General features: G+C 37.6%; 1 protein-coding gene across 1 annotated transcript; it reads left to right on the forward strand.

Moving 5' to 3' along the window:
* The first annotated feature begins 1,028 nt into the window (after positions 1–1,028).
* Positions 1,029–18,553, forward strand: LOC145787071 (uncharacterized). The gene is made up of 11 exons (XM_082598786.1): positions 1,029–1,144; positions 3,690–3,769; positions 6,317–6,438; positions 8,394–8,485; positions 8,800–9,419; positions 9,717–9,816; positions 12,589–12,689; positions 13,822–13,880; positions 14,910–15,013; positions 15,444–15,566; positions 15,971–18,553. The coding sequence occupies exons 1-11, from the start codon at positions 1,042–1,044 to the stop codon at positions 16,075–16,077; spliced, it is 1,611 nt and encodes a 536-aa protein (XP_082454912.1). The 5' UTR covers positions 1,029–1,041; the 3' UTR covers positions 16,078–18,553.
* The last annotated feature ends 4,545 nt before the right edge of the window (positions 18,554–23,098 follow it).

Consider the following 23,098-nt stretch of genomic DNA (forward strand, 5'->3'; position numbering starts at 1 on the left):
TTTTCAATTTTTAGCTCAATCATGTTATACAACCTTTTGTTCGATTTTCAGCAAATTTGGAGAGGGTCAAACTGGAAAGTTTCAAAATTTCAGGACGTTTGGCATGGAATGACCCTATATTGTTAGTTTTTTTTATAGCGCTGTATCCAACGCAGAATGCGTTGCTCCTCAGCGCTTTACAAAGCAGACAGTGTCAATGCAGCTGTATAGAGGCGCAACTAAGTACATTATTACCCGAATCCACTCCATTGCTCAGTGCTAAGCAGGAATTAGATTCAGTACCATTTTTAAAAAGTCTTTGGTATGACCCGACAAGGTATCGAACCTATGCCTGCTGATTCAGAGGCGGGCACACTAGTCACTAAGCCACCGAGCTTGAGGTTTTCTTAGGCTTAGCCTTTGTTAATTTATAATCTAGGCTGGTTTGGTGATTGAGAAAGGCTCCGGTTGTAGCAGATAGAAAATAAAGGGTTTTGAGACTAAAAATAATAATACTAAGGTTTTGCTTGATAACCTTGGCTCTTGCAATGGTAAATTTTGTTGATAGTTAGGTATCTATCTTCACATGGCAGCTTTTCACTTGTCTTGGTGATAACACTTGGGTCTACTCTATAGGCTATGCGTATTTGCAACTATCGATATAATTGCATTCACTTCACAAATTTGTAAACATTTTGAATTGATTATAATTTGACAGGAAAAAATTTAACAGTTTATTAATAATGTTATCGCAATTTTAAGGGCCTGCATGTTGTTGCTGTCATTGCATTATTCAAAATTATAACTTAGTTACCAACTGCATATAAGCTCTATCAGCCACAATAGGAGCCTCTTACAATCATCAATACAGCCTACATAGCTTATCTTACATCTATTCTATGTGCAGTAGGCTGAAAAAATTTCACAGCTACCTATTCTTCAACTCTACAAGGTTTGCGACATTAAAAGACCCCCGTCTTGTGGGTGTGTATTACAATTGCTACCATTATTCAGTATCTTTAAATTGATTTTAGATGTATTAAGAAGTTTAATGCTTTTGTAATGGAATTAAAAGTTTGGGTTGATGGAGTACAACGTGTTGTGTGTGGAATTACAGAACAAACTACAGTTCAGGAGGTTGTCATAGCTCTTGCCCAAGCAACAGGTATTAAGTGCATCGTGCAAGGATTTAATGGTATATGCAACTTCAAATTAATTATTTTTTTTAGTACTTTGACAACTGAGTTTTCAAGTTGTGCTGCAAGTGGAGCGGAGTTTGCTCGCTTTTCAGAAAATGGATTGGATTTGAAATTTTAATTTTTACAAAAGTTTTGGAGTGAGTGGATTTAGAGTTTAGTTCAGCAACTCTGCATTTGAGTCAAATCAAATAAGTTCTATTGGCTAAAGGTCTAGTTCTGTTTGTAGAAGAAAAAAAATGTCTCAAGATTTGCGACTGAGCAGGAATGCTTATAATTGTGCACCACTGAAAACATTTCCAACTTGGCAAAGGTTTTTGCTCTCCTCAGCTATTTTGTGTTTTGCATTGGCTGGTGTCAAATGAACTCAGAATTTGATTTTGGAGTGGAGTGGATTTGGAGTCAAAAATTAAGAATTTTTTTGTAGTCGGATTAGAGTGGAATCTGGTTTCATGGAAGAGAGTTGGAGTCTCAAAAATCACACTCTGTTCAACACTGGTAGCTACCTCTAGAGCAGGGGAGGGCAAACTTTTTTATCTCGAGGGCCACATTGAGAGTCTGAATTTGTTCGAGGGCCACACTATAGTATATTTAAGATTATAAGCCAAAGCATAAAATCTAAAATAGTTAAAATTTAAACTTTTATTTAATTTTAAAGTGACCAAAGAAATATAGATTTTATATATCACATAAAAGATATACAAAACGCTTGTCTCAATTATTTATTTAAATACAACTCACATGTATCAGGAGCATTAATGAGATTTGTGCAGTTGGTCATTAACCTACTTTTAGAAAGACGATAATTCATCTTTATCAAGATGAAATGCTGAAAAAGTTTAAATTAAGTCTTTGTAGTAATTCAGCTTTTCAAGCAATTTTATTATTATTTTTTATATATATAGCCTAGTTGATTCGGGCTGTCGCGGGCGCATAGAAAATTGTCTCAGGCCGTAGTTTTTCCACCTCTGTTCTAGAGTAAGAGCCTCAAGCCCTCAATCTCAAATTGCTGTGAGGGCCAAATGAACTCTTGCAAATTAACCGGAAGGCTGCCATACACAATAGGAAATCAATATAAAAATAACACACTAAACACAATAAAAAAGGTAATGGGAACAAACCAAGAACATTAGATGGCAAAAAAGTAGTAAGAACGACGACATGAAAAAACACTGTACAAACACAAAAGGAAAACAAAAAAGATTGCAAACGAAACGACAGACGTGGAGAGTAAAAATCTTGCAATCAACTGCAAAAAAGGCGGAAAAAACTAAACCCTTATAGAACTGACTTCAGCAAATACCAAGATTACTATTGTGATAAGGACACAATAAGTGAATAGACAAACTGATTGTGATGTAACAATACGTGTTTCTCGCACGCAATAAAATAGCACAACAGTAGTCCTAAAAAGTTGTGTGAAGTTTAATTGGCATTTTCAGATTTTTTTGAGCAATTTTAGGATAAATTTTACCTTTTTAAATGTATAGAAAAAATAGTTAGGTTACTGTAATTGTTAACATTATTTCACAGTTTAAAAACGCATCGCAGGCCACACCAAAAGTCTTGAGGGGTGCATGCACTGCATGCGTATTGTAGGCTGCGTGTTTAAGACCCTTGCTCTAGAGGTAAATAGAAACAAGCATTTTTGAATGGTTAAGAAAGATCTATTGTAGAATAGTTATCCCGATTCAAAAGTGGTGAATCTGATTAAACATATTTTGCACAATGAAAATAGAGCAAAGGCAATTATAATCAAAATTTTGTTTACAGCAACAAAGTATGCCCCTCAAAGTGTAAAATTAGTACAGTTCAGTGTTTAAGGTTTCTCAGACCTTCACTTATTAAACATTATCACATTTTGATTGCGCTTAGCCCTGCAATGGAAACTAATAATTTAGACTTAAACAATACAGTCACTGTTCGAATACCAAGGAAATGAACATCAGAAAAAAATATAAAGCGACAAAGTATTGCTAGGTAGGAAATTCTGTACTAATTTGACATTATATCAAAATGCTTTAACGACAAGACATTATGATTGGGAAAAATTTGAAGTCTTGGGCCACAGGCATACCCATTACCCAACCTGGACATCTGAATATTCAACAGGGTTTTGGAAATTATGTTCATATATGCTGAAAAGAAGTGGATACCTAACTAAAAGTAAACCAGTGTCCTTGACCGTCATCTAACATTAGTCTGTGCAAATTCCTGTTAGGAAGCTCATTAGCTCTAAACTTGAAAAGAAAGGAAAAAAAACGCTTCTATAAAAGTTTCTAGTCCACATGTTGTGAGAATGTGGCTAAGGCAGTTGTTGACACATACACAACAAAATAAAATAACATTACTTTGATAAACACACTCTTGCTTAGTTTTGCATGTGTGGGTTTTGATCGTTATTCTTCAGAAAACTGAACAGTCAACTCCATTTTCGGTGAGCTCCTCAAAATGTTCTTATTCAAACAGAATCTTTTAATATTTAGTAATGTAATTGATGCTTATCTGTCTTAGGAAGAACTGGTCGGTATGCTCTTATGGAAAGATGGAGGACGATGGAGAAAATGCTCCCCCCATCAGACCACCCACTTCAGGTTCTGATTCTGTATTAGTTTAATGAGAATAATATTGAAGTATTAATTTGTTTCATCTTATATGAGCTTGATTGTTTCTAGTTCAATATCTGCATACTAGACATTGCATGCATCTTCTACAGTACTAAGTTGTTTTTTGTGTTGTATCCACTGGCGCCGACTTACGGGGTGGCCACGCCACCCCGTAACCGCTGTGGCGGGGTGGCAACCACCCCGTTTAGGTTACATTACTTACTGCGAATAAATGTAATTTGAACGGACGTTTAAATCTTTTTTTGATCATTGGTTTTCGCTTCAAGTTAACGTAAAGCAAGAGGTGAACCAATGCGAAGAAAATGATTGTTTTTGTCGCAAGCATGATACTCGCGTAACATCAAGCAAGCTACGTGAAGATTACGCAACACGTGGTCGTGGCTACGAGTTTTTTCCTTGTTGTTGTTGCGATCGCTTTATTGGTTACTTGTCATAAGTCATTGTTACATTTGTTAGGTTTATTGTTAATCAATACAATACGATCTTTTTATTGCCTCCCTTAAAAATCTTTTTTGATAATTTTTAATCGACAGCATAGAGTCCATATGATTGTAGCAACTGCTTGATCTATTTGCAAGCAATGAAACAATTTCATTAATGCTTCCAAACGTGGTCTGCATTGTGAAAACATACTTATCGTTGCCTTCCATCACCTGCGAGGCGGAGCGATCGTTTAGTCAGTGCACTCAGGCGCAAGAAAACCTACTTGCGATCTACCATGACACAACCGCGATTGAACCACGTCCTAATTTTAAATGTTTATCAAGCTGAAGCTTCACGGTTACAACTTGACCAGTTCATTAACAGTTGGATTGACAGAGCTGCTGTTTGCAAAAATACTTTTGCCAAATGTTAAGTGTCAGAGCAGCAACGTAACAATCAAATTCACGACATACCTCCTGTGCTTTGTTTTAAAGTTGCTTTGTAAATTATCGAGCTACAAATCAGGTGTGAAAAGACAATTGCATCTACGAAACACGCTTAGTAAAAATTAAACAAAAACATGCAGTTTGAAAGTTTTTAGGTTGCCATATTGTGCTATCCGCCACCCGTGCAAAAATAAAAGTCGGCGCCTATGGTTGTATCTTTCATATTTGTTAATTGAATATTTATTCCTTTCCAGTGGTTCTCAAGAGCAATGGCTCCCAAACGTTTTTGTGTTTGATACAGTCAATTTTTTTTCTTCTGAATCTGTGTCACACCAACAAGAACGTTCATAATTAAAAAGTTCCATTATTGATTCAACAAAACTGAATATAAGTTTCTGGGCAGCCGATTGTAGCATCGAATAGACAGCGATAGACACGTGTTTCGCCTAAAACTGAATATACACCTAATTCATAAGTTAGCCTACATTGAATTAATTTTCATTTTAAGCAAATTGCCTCAAGTGGCTATACTCTATGAAGTTATCGTTGTATTGTTCGGTGAAGGTTCAATAAAAGAGAATTCATTGAACTAAAGCAAATCAATTGGACAAGAATGATTTAGACTTGAAATTATTTTAAACTTTGATTTGTTGCTTTCTGCCACAAAAGCAGTAGTACTAGGAAAAGGAGTTAGGCCATTGTAATTCATACGATTTGTTAAGCAGATACACGTTTATCTCACCCACAAAAATATTCAGTTTATGTATTTGAAGGAAAATATAACACAGACTATCCGATTTTCATTAAGCCACTGAGACATGCAATCAAAAAGTTAACATTTTTGTATTGCAAAACGCTTTAATTTTTTTTTAAAGACGTGTTAAGTAGTTGAGTTTTTTTAAAACATTTGTTTAACCAAGAGTTTAGTTTTTTGGATTGGATTTATTTCAACTTTAAAAGTATGGACGTTATTAAAATTTCCAACCAAAGGAAATATTTTTATAGCAATCAGGTTGGATACCAAGAGTTTGTTTCGGATCTTTTTTTTTTTATTAAAATTTTGTGCTTTTTTAAACAAAGTTAAAAACACCATGATTCATCAAATCCAGGAAATCCGACTGCTAACATTTCTATTTTAGTTAATGAATTAACATGTCAAATACACTTATGCCCTTATCATCAGGATTTTTGATGCTTGGTTTTCTACAGGACCATGCCCTCGCTTACACCCAACCTCCATTTAAAGACCGAAGTGGTCTTGATGATCGTATACCTCTGCACAACAATTAACGAATTCAGTCAAGCCGGTGTAACGGTTCAGGAGTGACCGCAGTCCAAGAGTTACCAGGGTTGCCAAATATATATATATTTTTTTTATGAAAATAATTTAAATTCCTACTGCTCAAAAATTTACAGTGGTCATTTGTTGTCTGCCGTCACTTTTAGACTGCCTCACTGCAGCACCACGGTAACTTTTGGACCGTTACACCGGGTTAGACATTAAGATGTTATATATATTAATAGAGAGAGACACATTTAGCAAGCGGCTTATCTGCCATATTAAACTGTCAAATGTTATTAAACCCACACAGAAACTGTGTTTGCTTTTAGAATACTAGCAATCTAGTTATTCATCTTTTTCTAGGTACTAAGAAAATGGGAAGATCGTGCTAAAGAAGTGCAGTTTGTTCTGAAAAGGACTGGGGCAAGCTCAGTGAGCGGAAGTGATGAGAGCAGTGTTGCCCCACCCGAGCGTTCAACTTACAGGTGAGTGGCAAAGACGTTATGTACAAGTGTACATTTAATGAGTGCATAATTTAAAATGCGGCATTCAAGTAAGCTTCTTTTGTAGACTTTTTAAACGTTTTTTTTTTCGTTTATGGCAAAACAAGATTTTCGCTTACGGGTGGACGATGGTTTTATAGTGGACGCAGTTTGTCCTTTGAACTGTGAGCTTACTCTATTCAGAAAGATCAAACGCTCATGTGATATTACTTATTATGCACTCTGTGCTTAGGCTAAAGTGGATTTTCAACCACAGTTCTTATATTCTTATGTTAATACACCATTTTACCACAAAAAATCGATAAAAAGATGCAACATATCACAGATGCTACCCAACAGACAATAGGAAATAGCAAACGAACATATATTCAGAGTCAGCTGCTACGATTATTTTGGCATTCAGTTCAAGAATTAAGATGCAGACGTTTTCTTTTCGATGTTTTGGTCACCCACGCAACGTCTGGTAAACTCAAACGTGTTACATGAACCCAACCGGCAGCCTATACAGTATATAAGTTAGCGATAAATATTCGAACAGCAACATAAACTTGCCACTTTAAGAATTGATTCGATCAGCAAAAAGAGCCGAAATAAATTCAGTTCAGTCTTCCAATGGTGAGGCTAAATTTATTTTTAACCCAGAAACAACGAGCGGCTTATGACATGATTTTAGTGCATATTATTGATTGCAAACATGAAGTTGCTTCAATGGCTATTGATATGTATTGATTAAATAGCCTGAGGACTACTTCCAGCGTAATATCCTGCTCATAGCATTTCAGTAAAATTGCACTTCAGTTAACGTTTTCCCTTTTTAAAAATTGTCATAAATGAACTGTAACTATTCAAGGTTAAGTTTTATATCGTCTATGCAAGACAATTATGTCAGCAATGACCAATGTGAAAATAATTTTCTCACGAGAGTTGTCAGTTGAGGTTGAGTTGAGATATAGAAGTTTGATTTGTTTTGCTTTTTTGATGGAATGGCGTGATGAAAAGTTTTGTTTCAGCAAAGAATTGAGGGTTGGTGAAAGGATGGCTTGTTTTGTATCTCATACTGATGCTCCCCGTTATTTTCATAAACAGCATACCGGTATGCGTTTGAGTGATGGAGGTTATTTTCATAAAGATAAAAAAAGTTTTCGAAACACAAGTGTGGAGTAAAGAGGTAGCCAGGGATGGCTCCGTCCTCATTGAAATCTTACGCGTCGTTTTTCTTCGGGTTTTTCTGGTGCTTTTTGTCTGAAGGAAAGGTTTCAATTGAACTAGGCAACAAAGTAGTCAATCTTCAACCATTCTTAACTTTCTACACACTTACATCAGGGCTTTGGGGACGGCATAAAAATGATACTGCTCCAGCTCCGGAGCTCTTTCATACCACTGCTCAGGGTCTAGCTCCATTACCGTATTTTCTCGAATAATATACGACTTCATTAATAGTCGCCTTCGATCAGTAATCACCTCAAATTTAAAATCTTACGAAACTGCAGACGCACAACAATTATCGAACGATTAAAAATACCAGCCGAAAGTTATAAATTTTGTGATGGCTTGCTGTTAAATGATGTGAAATCAGCCAATAGCAATAGCATCTCATGAAATTAATTGGAGTATCAAACAACTGGTTCCAGGTTCACCTGAATTTTACATGCAGCTCCAGCTCTTTTTGAAAATGCAAAGCTCCGGCTCCAAAGCTCTGCTTACAAGCACGCTCTTACTCAGCTGGTGACTTTTCTTACTAGGCTGTCTTGCCAATATCGAACCGACAATTTCAAACGGCGAAACATTGTGTTCAAACAGCCGAAGCAATTCTAAATTTCTGACAAAAGTACGACGTTTTCTATAAAAACTTCGAGATATGCTGCCGTGTTCAGGGTTTAATCTTGCATTGAAGTTACTTATCTTTTTTTTACCTATAGGCATATGCATTGTTACAGGCAGAGCTTGCCACCACAATTAAAGCACAAGGAAAGAAGAGAAGCTATTTTGAACAGGAAAGAGCCAAAGCGAAAATCTTTAAATATTGCCGGTGAGCATTTTCAACACGATTTGGTTTCACATACTTGGAAATAACACATAGTGATATTTTTATGAACCAAACTATTGAAATAGAAAAAAATTACCTCCAAGAATGTCTGCTCACACACTGAAAATTTAAAGAAGTGATAGCTTTAATACTTTATTTTTACATGAGTTTGGATAATTCCACAAAACTTTTTGTTAGTTTGTTCAGTAGATGTTCCTGAACCAGTTTAACGATCAGGTTACTTTGTAGATTCTTGCTATGATATCATTTATATCAGTACATAATGCATTAGATTTTATTCATTTATTTTAAATTAGGGGTTGTATCGAACGACAACACAGTAGTCATTGAAGATCGAAAGAATGAGAGGAATGCTACTCTGAACCCTACTAGAAGAACAATGCAGACTGCTAAAAAAGCGCTAATCCCTCCCCCATTTCAAAACAATTCACTTTCTTCACAAAAGTTACAAGTCTCCAAGCAGAACAACGGTTCGACTATTACTGTTGCGAAGGAGGCTTCCCCGGCTCCTTATCGGCATATCCCAACACCTATTCCTGAATCCCCTACAAAGAAACCTTTGATGCCTCCTCAAATAAGAAACGATCACATATTGAAAACACCAACAAAGTCGATGCAACGGTCACCAAAATCAGAACGTCATGGTCAATACATTTTACATCAACTCGGTTCAAATAACGGCAATGAGGACAAATCGTCACAGCCTATGTGGAGTCATGCAGGGACCTATACTAGGTCCGCTGTGCAATCTAAACCTAGTGACTCGACTAAAGCTCGTGGTGAGTTCACGAGACTTGTGCTTGAGCAGCAAGGCCACGTCAATGAGCAGAGTCAAACGTTGATAAGTCTCGACCAGGAAATGGAAAATTATCAAGCATTGGCCAAAACTCGAGAAAAAACGAACTCTGCTCTCAAGGTAAAGTTTTTTCTTGTATATATTATGAATTGTAGGAAACTTTCAGTTGTTTCATCTTTCTACAAATTCTGTAGAAGTAATGTATCGAATTCTTACCACATCTACGCAAAAGCAAAATGACTTCGAATGCTAAAAGTAGCAAAAATTATTGAGCATTAGATTTTACAAATTTGAGATGATGATGACGAATAATTCACAGTTTGTATCTTTTACTATTCGAAGGTGATATCAGAAACAGTTATTTTGTAGTTGTGTGATTATTTGGTTGGTGCATAATTTAAATTTTCAATTTCGCAGAAAGAAATAGAGACTTTGGAACGGACGATCAAGCAAAATGAAGTCGACCTCCTCAATGGAGAAGTACTTCAGAAGTTGTTGCAAGAAGAAGGCTCTAAAGGTAAGTTCTGTCCAGTTAGCTGAAGTTAGCATTTTGACATCGTTTTAACGTCTAGTGACGTTTGTCCAGTGATAGGAAACACGCCTTTTCAGGTTCTTTTGGACTCGCTCCTGCAAACAAACATTCTTACCTGTCATGACAATACACAAAGAAAAGTAGTGATTGTTCCAGAATTCGAAGCCCACTGTAGAACATGGGACGATCAGATCCATGCATTTTAAAGACCTTGTCAAGCGGTATTGTCAACAAAGCAAATCTTTTGTTCTTGTTGAAAATAATAGTTGTTGTCGCATCGGAAACCTTAGAGTTAGACCCTGCATGATGCAATGACCTTGAAGCTGTGTTTGGCGTTTCCCGTTTGCATACCTTATGAAAAAATCCGACCACTTTATGTTAGTTCAACGTCTGCGGACGTCAAATAGTGTGAAAAGGGCGAAGATAGAGTTTTGGGGATGGACAGTTGTGGGTGATCATTTTGTCATCATCAGGTTTATCATCAAAATGGAGGGTAGTTATTTTGTCTAACCGAGATTGCTTTCAAGCGTTGTAGTTTACTGTCTTTGGAATTCTTTTATCTTTTTGAAACAGACACTTTGTAGCATCCCGAATATCGAATCGCTTGTTTTGCAATCATTTCACGATTGAAGATGTTGAATCAATTCAAAAGTAACTGATTTGCTGAAGGTTCAAATCAACAAATCTCGAAAAAAACATCCAATGCAAGAAAAGCTTCCACATTACATTCTTTTAACGTCTGACGATGTTGAAGCAATCCCAACAGGGCAATTTTGTTGCCGTCTGTGATGTTGCGCTTCGAATGTTGTGTCTGTCGGTTTATGTTTGAAAGACATGGTACAGCTTTATTTGCTGCTCTAATGTCAACTTACGTTGTTTTGCACGAATTACTTAACCTCCCTTGACAGCAAAAGCAGATACATTCCAATGCTGAAGTACGAAGAAAATTGAACTTCTGCAGACGTTGAATCAATGTTAAAATGACTTGGGTCAGAACTGTCGGACTTCTTGACCTTGTTTTTGAAGGGAGCACAGCACCCGCAAACTGGATAACATGTCAGCCAGTTTTACATTGATGCATTCAACGTCTATTCAGGTTGAATGAGTGAAAGGAAGTACCAATTTTGCAAGCCACTATCCTCAGTTCAAGGAGGCGCTGTTAGTACACGCTTCATAGTTATCAAATGTTCAGCATTTATTGATGTTTAAAAATTTGAACTTTTTTGAAACAGGTGTTTTCTGGCCCTACGTGGACCATCAACAGGAATCTTTGTGATCTTAGCAATAAATCCTAACCCAGTTTGCCCATCACTTGCAGAGCGTGGAAAATGGTTCTTGAACTATTTGGACTTAAATTTGTAACATTTTTAAGGTCTGCAAGTCCCTCCGAAATTAACTTAAATCTTACTTTAGCATTGATTCAACATATCTTAGCGTTGAGTTGTATACAATTGTCTAAACCACAATCACACATTGGGTCGGGAGTAATCTTCCTTAGAAAAAGGTTGCTTTTTGTTTCTTCCGACTCTGCAGCGATCTCTGAAAGTCCAATGTTCTGATTATGCAGTTTCCGATTTAGTATGTACCAATTAGCCAATTTTGACAAAGCTCTTGCTTGGCACAACTCTCGCCTGAATAGATGTTCATAGCATGGATTACTTATTATTAAGTATTAAGTAAGCCATGGTTCATAGCCATTCTTTGATTTTTATTGGATTTCGAGTTCGGGACTTCATTCTATCATATCACCACTGAAACTATGACAAGCTTGTTTGCTGTGTAAACTTGTTACATTGCCAACGCCTGCGGAAATTCCATGTATGAAAAGAAAACGGGACTATGACAAGCTTGTTTGCTGTGTAAACTTGTTACATTGCCAACGCCTGCGGAAATTCCATGTATGAAAAGAAAACGGTGGTAATACCAATGTCGTCACAGAGCATCACTAAATCCCCAGCAGTTTTCTTGTTTCAACGTGAATATCTAAGTGCATTCCAACCAGTAAAGTCATTTTTTTATATGGTTTTAACGTTGTTAGACGATGAAACCATGTAAATAAGCCAGTTTTGCTGAGACTTCGAGATAACAACTACAAGTCAACAAAGTGGCTCGCACACAAAAACTATGATTACTACTTGTGTATATTTTATGTGCTATTTTATTCAGCGTTGTCTACTTTTCCTTTGAACTAACAGCCTGACTAGAACCAATCACTCAGTAGGCTAACAGTTTTAATACGCTGGACTTGTTTTTTCTTACACAAGTATTAGTAGTTTCTTATAGTAAGGTTGTTGTTTTGTGGGGAAAATACAGCAACAAACATCACGGTCGATCAGTTTTGTAAAAAATACTAAGCAAGCGTTGCGATTGCTACACAGGATTTCTTAATATTCGAAACGAAGGCGTTGTTTCAAAGACAAGAATTTTCTTCAACTAATGACTCTGCCAATTGATTTCAGCGTTAATATGAAAACGGTTGGGAATGTTATTTTCCATTGTGAACTCCTTTTGTTTGGCTGCATAGCCGAGTGGTGAGGGCCTTGGTATGGCACTCGAAAGGGCGCCGGTTCGACACCGCACAAGAGCATGCGGTGTCTTTGGTAGGACACTTTAAGATATGATTGAAGGTGGACACGAAGATTGGCTTCCTAGCCTTCCCGTCTAGTTAATCTAAATCTTCAATCACCGGGCGTAAGCCTGGATAAAACAACAAAAAAAACTTCTTTTTTTAATTTTTATTTATTATTTACGTTCCAGGTAACAGCCTTTTCACTGAAAATGCCAAATTCCAGTCACAACTTTCCTCTGTCAATGAGAGTATGAAGCAACTGGAAAAGAAATTGATTTTTTTGCAAAAAGTAAGACTTTGATTTGCAAATTATACTTCTTTGCAATGGACAAAGCAGACTCCGAAACTCCGAACGAGCGATGTCTGTTCAAATCTTGATATGGACAACCAGCTTTTATTTCTATGTATATCGATCATTCACAACAGCTTTCAATGGCAACAGAAACGTTACACTAAATACAGAATGAGGCTGTTCAGTGTTTACCACTCACCAGGCATCTGATTGCAAGGTTCATCTTTGGGTTCTATTTGTGACTACAGCCTGGCTAGACTACCACAAGGTATTGAATATGATTACCAGCTTTATCTTTGGCTTTGTAAAAAGGATAAAAGCAGGTTACAATGGCACGTAAATTTTTCAATATGTTTCTTTAGTTTGCCATTTTGCTGTAAAACAGGTAGTTTTTACTTGTCTTAACCAGATGATGATGTCAGTCGTGCTGACTGACCAAACGTCGAAATGATGCTGGTTATTATTTTATTAATCTTGTGATAGGCGAGGCTGCAGTCAACAGAAGAACGCAGGAAAACAATGTAAAGTCTACACTGTGGACCACTAACCAGGCAGATACCAGTGGTTTGAATGCCCACCATACAAACTTCAAATTTTTAGAGACTTTCTCAGTTTAAGAAAAGGCATAATTTACTCTGTTAACTAATTCAATTTAAATAAAGTTAGATTTGCAGGCTTTGTATTACGTCCAGCCTATTGACTTAAAGTACCACTTGAAAGTGAAGAGCATTTTTTCAATACCAACCAAATAGCGTGTGCCCTTTTGTGACAGGCAGCTCTTTCTCGTATGACATGTCTTTAGTTGTTAAGATAGAGCGATCTCCCTGGCGTCAGCACTACCTGACTACTCACTAATACTATGGAACAGCGAGCATTGTGTTTCGCTGACCATATCGGTTGAGAACTATGTGGCATGAATTAGTAATGCGATACTGATGAGCCCAGCCAGAAACACATGTCTTTAGTTGGTAGATATCAACAAGTTTGTTGCTATAAGTTGTTGGTCTTCATACACTGGTTGACTGGAGGATGTTCTCCTCTGAAATTTGCAATCAGCATGCTTTTGTCACTCTGAATAAGAGTTCAGTTTTTGGCTTTGATTATTCTGATCTGTTTCGTTCTTTTGCAGGAAATAGAGCGAGAGGCCGAAATGCACGAGCAAAGAAGAAAAGATATTTCTAGGAATAGGTATGTGCCGCATAGCAACTGTTCTACTCATCTCTTAGCTCAACTCCTTGGGGCTATTTGTTACAATAATAAGCTTATGCACAGCTATCAAAATTGGCCTCTTTTACACTGGTTCAACCTCAGCAGACATTGAATCAATGCAAAAAAAATACCAATTTAACGCGTTGAGAAGTTTCTAATTTGGGTTTACAGTTTTAGTTGTGGCACCAAATTTTTGTCTCGCCAACGTAAATGTTTGGTGCAATCAAAACAGCCGAAGGTGTAACTTGACGTCATAAAAAATACAGAAAAATACAAATACAGAGATGATATTTCAAAATTTTGCCACTCCAATGTGCGCGAGTTGAAGAGTGGAAACAACAATGTCATGATGAGGAGGGCTTCATCAGTGCAGTCTTAGCTTCATCAGTGCAGTGTGACAACGTTTGGTAACTGGCATAGCCCGAAACTACTGTTGCTTATTATGGTATATTCTCACCACTGTCCATCGCCGTTGTACGATGTAGATTTGATACAGCAATAGCAAACCTGAAGCAAGGAAGAATGATTTCTGCCTTGTGTTTCGCTTCAAAGCAGTCGTTAAGTGCTTACTCAAATAAAATAAAATCAAGGTAGTGTATTTTACATGAATATGAATACTTGTTATGATTAATTATTATCAGTCTGTTTTTGTACTGATTCTACTGCGAGGCATTTGAGCACCTTTGATTGCAACTGCTTCGTCGGAGTTTTGAAATACGCCACACCCAGACAGCAAATCAGTCAGTTTTTACATTGATTGATTATTACATTTTACATTACATTGGTTCAACGTCTACAGACGTTTTGATTTGATTTGCTCTCTGTGTAGATGTGATACCATAAGTTCAATTACTACTTTATCGAAAGACCCCCTTACACAAAAATGTTACAGAGTTTTTGCACGTGACTGGTTTTTTTCAGTGAAGTATGATCACACCTCTGTGAGGGCAGTTTTATATTTAAAAATGTTAAACAAGCGTCAATAATATTTCACATCATTCACTGCAGATACGAGCTGACTGAACAAAATTTGAAAAAAGCGAACGAAAATTCGTGGAAAACTGTTTCTGCTCTAGGAAGGGTTGAAGATGAAATCAATAAAGCTGACGCCCGTAAGCTATGCTGTTCAGTGTATTCATTCATAGCTGCTCATTTATGCTGTTCATTTAGAGCTGAGTTAATGCTGATACTTTTATGTAAAAAGATGTGTTGTTGTTGTGAAAGAAAACATCAGAGACTAGATAAATTTTGAAGTTTTTAGGCCATAAGTTACTTGTGATTGAAAACTTAGACACCGTTTCTTATATAATACATTATTTGCTGCTAAGAGAGAAAATTAAAGTTTTGTTTTGTTGATAAATGCGTATTGCGTGCCAGAAATTTCAAAATTGATTGCACTACACAAAAGCGAGAAATATTTTTTGTTTCGGCTCGGGGTTTCCCCCAAACTATTTAACGTCGACCTCTGGTGGTGGTCACGTGATATCCAAGCTTCCTTCGCCATTTGCAGACAACCTTCTTATAACCATGAATTCCTCGCAGTGATTTACGAGAAGCAAATGAGACTGGAAGCATTGAACAGGGAGCTACGACAAGTTAATTTGCAGCAGTTTATTCGACAGACCGGCTCTAAAGTCACCGTACTGCCGCCGGAGGCCGACAAAAGTAAGTTTTCCTTTAAAATTGTCTGCTTTGACGACTATTCAAGTATTCAACGTCTTGTATTTTGTTGTAATTGATTTGATTTATAGTGAATTGTCTGAAGATGCAGCGAAATCGATTCTTAATACGTATGTTGAGAAGCAGATTGTTGGGCAAACGCCAAGGTTTCGAACTATTCTTGTGAATGCATATTAACAGTAGTCCAAAACTCTCCCCAAAGTTATTATAAGCGAAGATTAACGATTGTGACAACAGTTTGGCGCTTAAGTAACAGCCAATCGCATTAATAACTGGTTTTCAAGTTGCAATCGAACTGAAAACATTTCATGTAGCAATCGTAGCATGCTTGCGTGGTAAACCTTGATACTTGCCTCTTGTATCACGCTTTCAATGTTTGCACTTTGCAGATGTATCGAACCATGACCAAATTACGTCACCGACGAACTATGACGCAGTGCAAGACAAGCCGCACCCTCCACCTTCAGGGGAAGAAGCGGGGGGTGTTTGGGTGTAAATTGAATCCGTTTTAAAACAGGCTTAGTCATGCCCAGGTTTCTTCCATCCTCTTGTGATGACTGCACAGTGCACATCCACGCCAACATCAGAATTGCTAAAACTCATTTTTAATATTTAAGCCACGTCTTCCATCATATTGGTTCTTTTTCATTGTATAATTTTTTATTTTTGTGTAGCTACGTGCATGTACTGTATCTTATCACCTTTGCTTATTTTAAACCCTTCAAACTTCTACCACCTTTTCCCATTGATTGGCGTTGTGGTATTTGCAGCTAGGGGATATTTTTTCATCCTGGGCAAGCTGATGCCGACAAAGTGAAACAAATAAACCAAAATCATCTCCTGACAGTATTGAGACTGCTTGCTTCATTCTACTTTTTCATGCGTAAAGGGACGTTTGTACTATCTCAAAGCAAGCGGTGCTGATCTCATTTTTCTAATGGAATTGCATACGAGCGGCACAATTTTGATCACAGGCACAATGTTGTGATGTTTTGTATAAATTTGTATTTAAAAATTTTTTTTGTCATTTTTCTATTAGTTTTATGTTGATGAATGACGTATTGCCTTTGAATCAAGGAACAATTTTGTAGCGTGTTATTTTTGCTGATTGTGCTGTCATTGGGGTTGTGAAAAAAACGAAGGTTTCTGTATTTTCCATTCTTTGACCTGGCAATAACCACGGTAATCAACCTCACGGCACATCACGCCAACCCACAGTAACTTTGATTCGTTTCTCCTCCTTGAAGCACGATTTCTTCGTATTTGAAACTATACCTTCACCATATGTTTTCTAAAGCATTTTTTAAATATAGCACAGCATTGAAACTACATTGTTTTTGTTTCAATGTGTATGGCCAGAAGTATTTACAAAAGACTGTTTTGAGCACTTTGCTAGTTTTTATCGCATTAGCATGTTATTATTGTAGACATGTTTTCTCACACATCTTATTATGAGCATTTGGCTCATAACTTTTATTATGCACGAATTTCCTCTTTGGAAGCGCTTATTCGTAAAGCAAGAAATCCGTTCTTTTTCACATTGATTCCACGTTTGTCGATGTAGAATCAATGAAAAAAGCACTGATTTTCTGCCTGAGTGATAACATTTCGCTGTTCCCGTTGAAGATGTCAAGTATTCGTCTAAAGTTGTTGCATTTACGTTGTGTTAAGGGTTTTTAGTTGCAAAACAGTAGGAAGATTACATTGGCGGTGTATGTTTTATGAACAGAAACCTTCGTAGCAAAGTTTTTTATTAAAATTTGAATTTTTATTATCGGTTTAGAAACCTATTGAAAGGGGGAGACTTACACCACTGTGAGGTAGAACGTTATGTTTTCTTGTAACTGCTAAAAAGTGTTAAGAATTTTTGAAAAGAGGTTTGCCAGCAATCAAATGAACTATACCACAGTATTGTGGATCCCATCATCATCCATTTTGCTTCAAAGAAGCCTGGTCTTTATCCCGAAACATACAACTCAGTAATTTTTTTTGCCAATGTAGCTTCTTTGTGGTCTGGTGGCATTAATTCAATGTAGAAAAGTACATTTTGCTGGCTCAGTATTAAAATACTTCAACAGGGTTCAAGATATCTCATTTTGCAAAGTTGTGGTTCCACACCAAATTCTGTGGTGTTATCATTTCATGTACTTGTGGTAGAAAAAAAATTGCTTTTTATCAAGGCTTTATGGTTTATAAACCTATTGAAGAATATTAGAATTTGAAGAAATCGCTTTGGTGTCTTTTATAAATTTCTTTGTGAATGAGTTATTTTAACATACACTGATGGTGCTTCCAATCTGCTGCGAGACAAGCTTTATTTTCTACCTTACACTTGTTACCGTAAATTCTACTTGTTAGTTTTATAACTTGCAAAAATTTATACTTGCTATTTTTGTGACCAACAGTTTACACAAAGCTTTAATAAATGTTATTGTGCCTTCACTTGTACCAATCATAGTACATTTTATAATCCTACGATGTCCGCAATTAAGTCAGGTCGTTTTATGTTTAAATTACGTATTAAATTGATGTTGCATTTACGTTCTACTTTATCATGATACTTTGTCTTGTGCATGTCAGTAATGTATATAAAGTTATTATTTATCCTGATGTTGGCTTCCAGCAGCGTGTTTTCGTTATGTATCGGATAAAGAGAAGCAAATCAACGGCAAAGTCCGTCATTTTATATTGATTCAACGTCTGCAAACGTTGAATTAATGTAAAAATGACCGACTTTACTGTCTGGGTTGTGACTATTGGCTGTGGTACGAAGTCGCATGCAATCGCTGGTACAACAACTACAACATACCTAAGCGGTTCCTAATTTCAGAAAGATCTACTTATTTTTATTTCTGTAACATCGTTTCAACGCTCGAATGTGTCTCTTTCGAATTACTTGAACGTGATTGTATGAAGTTTCCAAACGCTTGTAAGTTGTTTTATTTGAATTTGCAAATACATTTCGCATCCTCTTTAAGTTGCAATGGCTCGACGCTGATTAGCGCTACATTGTAGGCTACGTCACACCTAGGGCCGTTGAGAGGGTAATTTAGGCCCGGTACCAATAAGACCCCCGCCCCCGGAACCCAAATTTGGGCCCGGTACCAATAAGATCCCTACCCCCGGAACCCAAATCAAGACACTTCTAAGAAAATTGCACTATATCCAATGAATACCAGGTGGTTTTTTAAGTTCCCGGGACCCTTAGAGGTTACGGTCCCCTAATTTTGCCCCAGGTCCAAAAGTACCTCCTGCACCCCCATGTCAACGGGACTGGTCAAACCGCTTTGTAGGACCCTTGTGCGGATTACGTTCTCATGGGTCAGATCAGATGGGAGGCCTGAGGCCCGCCTGATTATCGAGTACGGCCAACGTTAGAATTTCCGTACAACACATCGACAAATTGTGTAACTTAGGTGCCTTGGTATCAACTCAAAACCACCGAATGTTTCAACGAATATTTTCTAACTCTTTGTGATGTCGATGACTTCCTGAAACGTTCCCACGCTGTCAACAATTCTTTTTGGTAGCAACTGATGACTTTTTTACAGTAATAGTCATCTGGTGTGTGATTGAAGAAGGCCTCGATGTAAAATTTGCAAATGGTATACGGTAATAGAGAAAGCTGCAATAAAACTACTTCGTGAACGAAGAAGCTTCAGGATCAAGTGGCGCTGGTTTGACTCTAGGGCTGTGCTCTTGAGCAATGCATTCTTAGGACTGCTCTCCATTCAACGGCACTTAATGGATGGAATAATTCCCAGGCAACAATCGGAAAACTTTACTCTGTCAATCTCGGTAACTGGCCCAGCGTCAAAAGCCTCTACTAATATGCGAAACTGCCAGGAATAACCTATCAAGGCTTTGTCAGTCCGAGGATAAAGATTCAAACCAGCTTGAAAATGTCCTTACACAACAGAAATGCCAAGCATGAAAAAGAAAGAATATTATAGGTTGTGAATACACAATGCTGATAAAATGAGTAGAAATATCAAACCTTTGAATGGATTTAGTAGTTTTTTGTGAGTTTAATAATAATAAATGTTAAATCCGTTACCGTGACGTTACTGAGTGTTGTATGTATCTTAGGGTGTTTCATTTTTTCACCATTTTTGAAATTCAAAATGCCTGGGGTCCCATCTGGTGGTATTTGGGGTAAAAAGTTTACACCCCAAATTTTTTCAATTATGACGTCATATTGAGGTGGTCCACGAGGTTTGAAATTTTTGGGCCTCGAAATTTAGCCGTATCTCCGGAACCGCTCATCATAGATCGACAAAATTAGTATCAAAATGCGCAGAAGGGTCGGTTTCCTATACCTGATGTAGAGCATATTAAGGTCTATGTGCTTCAGAAAAAAAGTTATTTCAAAAAATCTAATTTTCGGTCTATTTTCTCCTGATGAGCAGAGATCAGGTAATCAAGATAATAAGTTTTTCTGTATTTTTCCACTCTTAGAAGCTGTTATTGCGTAATAATAGTCCTCGTTCGTTTTGCAAGAGATAAAACGGTAATTTGAAGGTATTACTATTATAATATTAATGCAACCGTTGAGGAAGAGGTATGCTGCTCACCTGCTTTAGATTAAGTGTCATTATGGCATTAAGGTCAGGTATTAGTAAGTCGATGCAACACTTTAAGGAATTAGAGAGAAATGTACTTCCCCTTAATTCAGATATAGTCAGTCACTATTTTTACTTGAGGAAGAAAGTAGCCGAAACTAATCCTAAGTTTTTGAAGAAAATACCCCATTTCAAAGATTTGAAAGATGAACTGCTGAAAAATGTAGTTGGCATATGGAACAAAGCTGGTTTTCCCGTGCTTAGCAAGCAGAGAAACCTAGCACTTCTGGCATACAACAGGGGCATACAATCTGCCAAAGCATCGGCACTAGTCCAGTGGCGTACGCAGGATTTTCTCAAGGGGGGGGCCATTGAGAGTAGCGTAGCCAGGAATTTTGAAAGGGGGGGTTGACGACCGGCGGGCGAAGCCCGACGGCGTTTTCGCTTAAGACGACACCCAGCGGCGGGAGGTCTGGGGGGCCTCCCCCAGAAAATTTTGAAAAATTACTTTGAATTTGGTGCATTCTGAGAGCAATTTCAACAAAAATGTGGGTATGAATATTCCTGTAAAATGGTGCTGTCAGGTGGCATAGCAAAAGGATAAGATCATGTTTTCTTTGGCATTTTTCGGAAATAAAGCTAAGTCTCTATGTTTTCTTGTTGTTAATTCCTGGCTGAGATGTTTAAATGTTTGGTATAGGCAAAACTCGCTCTTTTAATGCAGTTTTGTTTAAAATTAGGCTAGTTTTTTTAAACTGAAAGCATCATTCCCAAGCATAAAGAGACTGACAGCATCATTCTCAATATCGTGACGTCACACGCGTGCCAAGTGGGGTTGTAACCCCCCCCCCCCTTTTGGCTATGCCACTGGCCATTGATATCCCAGATGTCTTCATGATATCCCAGTATGGTTTTAGTTTAGACTATATCCATTTCTCTCTCACTAATCACTGTAATAGGCTTACAGAACACTATGCTACATTGGCATACCTGGGGTGGGGTAGGTGGAGTGGGCCATGTATTTCGTATTGGCTTAGTCTATAAAACAACATTGTTACAGTAATTGCTTTGACAGAGCAATGCAAAACAAATTAAATGCCTTAATCTACGTCGTTAACTACTAAAACATTTTTAAGGGGGGGGGGGGGGGGGGGGGGGCCATGGCCCAATGGCCCCCCCCCCTGCGTACGCCACTGGGCACTACTATGTTTGAAACAGAGAAAAATAAATGAAGTAGTTAGATGTCTACACAGTAGCGAAAGCGACTCTGATGGTGATATGAATTGGAATACGAGCCTCTGGAACCAGCTGTTTGGGGAAAAGTGTACGAGAAAGTACATTATTTTTCCATAAATGATAGAAGTTATGTACTTGCTGATGCTGATCGTAGGATGACTTCGGTACGCCAGCAGTCAGATCTTATGAGGTCGGTTCTTGGAAAAGATTCAAGTAGCTGCAATGCTGCATCACCTTTGACAGCATAGGCCTACCGCCAACGACAAAATAACGAGAGAAAAATCTCTGATGGAAAGTGAGAACTTTCTCAACTCAGCTTCTGCCATGCAGTTATGTTATGATGGGCGCGTTGTCGACAATATAGATCGATACGTTTTCTTGGGCCAACTTGTTGATGATAATGGCATGAAGCACGAAAGTGTGCTTGCTGTTAGCCTAAATCTTTTCCCAAAAGTGTGTTGATCACTGCAGAACTGATTTTTGGCACCATCATCCAGGAGGCTTGCAGAGTTTACCTATCCCAAGTATACTCAGTCATGGCTGATACGACTGCTCTCAACACAGGAAAAAAGTCCGGAGTCATTACTCAACTGGTCAATTATTTTAATGATGAAGTTGGTCATGATATTCATACCCTTAAATGCATGTTCCCCATAAACGAAATATAACTTTCCCATGTCATTTCTTTTGTGGACGGCGCCAAGAAGGGTCCCGGAGCAATGCAAGATGGGGCTTGCATACGAGAATTCTCGTAGGCCACGCACCAACTATTATTACGCAATAACAGCTTCCAAGAGTGGAAGAATACAGAAAAACGTTTATCTTGATCACCTGATCATCAGGAGAAAATAGACCGAAAATCAGATTTTTTGAAATAAATTTTTTTCTGAAGCAGATAAACCTTAATATTCTCTACATCAGGTATAGGAAACCGACCCTTCTGCGCATTTTGATACTAATTTTGTCGATCTATGATGAGCGGTTCCGGAGATACGACCAAATTTCGAGATTTTGAGGCCCAAAAATTTCAAACCTCGTGGACCACCTCAATATGACGTCATAACTGAAAAAAAATTGGGGTGTAAACTTTTTTCCCAAATACCACCAGATGGAACCCCAGGCATTTTGAATTTCAAAAATGGTGAAAAAATGAAACACCCTAAATTGTATCTGGTACAAGCTCTCTACCAAGGCTCAAACATAATGTCTTGTTAAAACATAATCAGATTAATCATCTGACCAATAACCTTTCTTCATTAACTTTTGCATTCACCACATTAGCAGAGGTAAACGAAGTCACTTTTTTTGACTCCGGCTCTGGTCCTGCTTTAACTCCGAAATTCATTTTGAAGTGAAATAAGTGTGAAACTACCTTTTTCAAATAGTTTTTTAAAAACACAAAATACCCGGGCTTTTCTCAACCCTGTTTTCGCTACACTATGCTGACTTGTGACATGCCAAGCTTCTGCTTGCTCAAGTTTCATCATTTGCCAACTTCAACCACTTGCTGAAATGTTGGTAGCTCCGTTGTCATTTGCTCAACTGCTATTTGCTCAGTTCACAATCAGATGACCTGTATGAGACTCGATAAAATGTGGTTAACAGAAAGAACTTCTCATACGAAAGAAGAATCGATACCTGATAGTCAATTTTTCTCAAGCAGTAATGCCAACATCTTCAGCTGCACCATCACACCGTGTAAGATCGATTTCAGGTTGT

This window comes from Aplidium turbinatum, chromosome 18 (assembly GCF_918807975.1).
Source record: "Aplidium turbinatum chromosome 18, kaAplTurb1.1, whole genome shotgun sequence".
In the NCBI taxonomy this organism is placed as follows: Eukaryota; Metazoa; Chordata; class Ascidiacea; order Aplousobranchia; family Polyclinidae; genus Aplidium; species Aplidium turbinatum.

Excerpts from the sequence above, each read along its gene's own strand:
- LOC145787071 (XM_082598786.1), top strand. The coding sequence starts at position 1,042 with ATGGAATTAAAAGTTTGGGTTGATGGAGTACAACGTGTTGTGTGTGGA. Across the intron at positions 12,690-13,821 it reads AATTGATTTTTTTGCAAAAA|GAAATAGAGCGAGAGGCCGA; the intron begins GTAAGACTTTGA and ends GTTCTTTTGCAG. Across the intron at positions 15,567-15,970 it reads GCCGCCGGAGGCCGACAAAA|ATGTATCGAACCATGACCAA; the intron begins GTAAGTTTTCCT and ends TGCACTTTGCAG.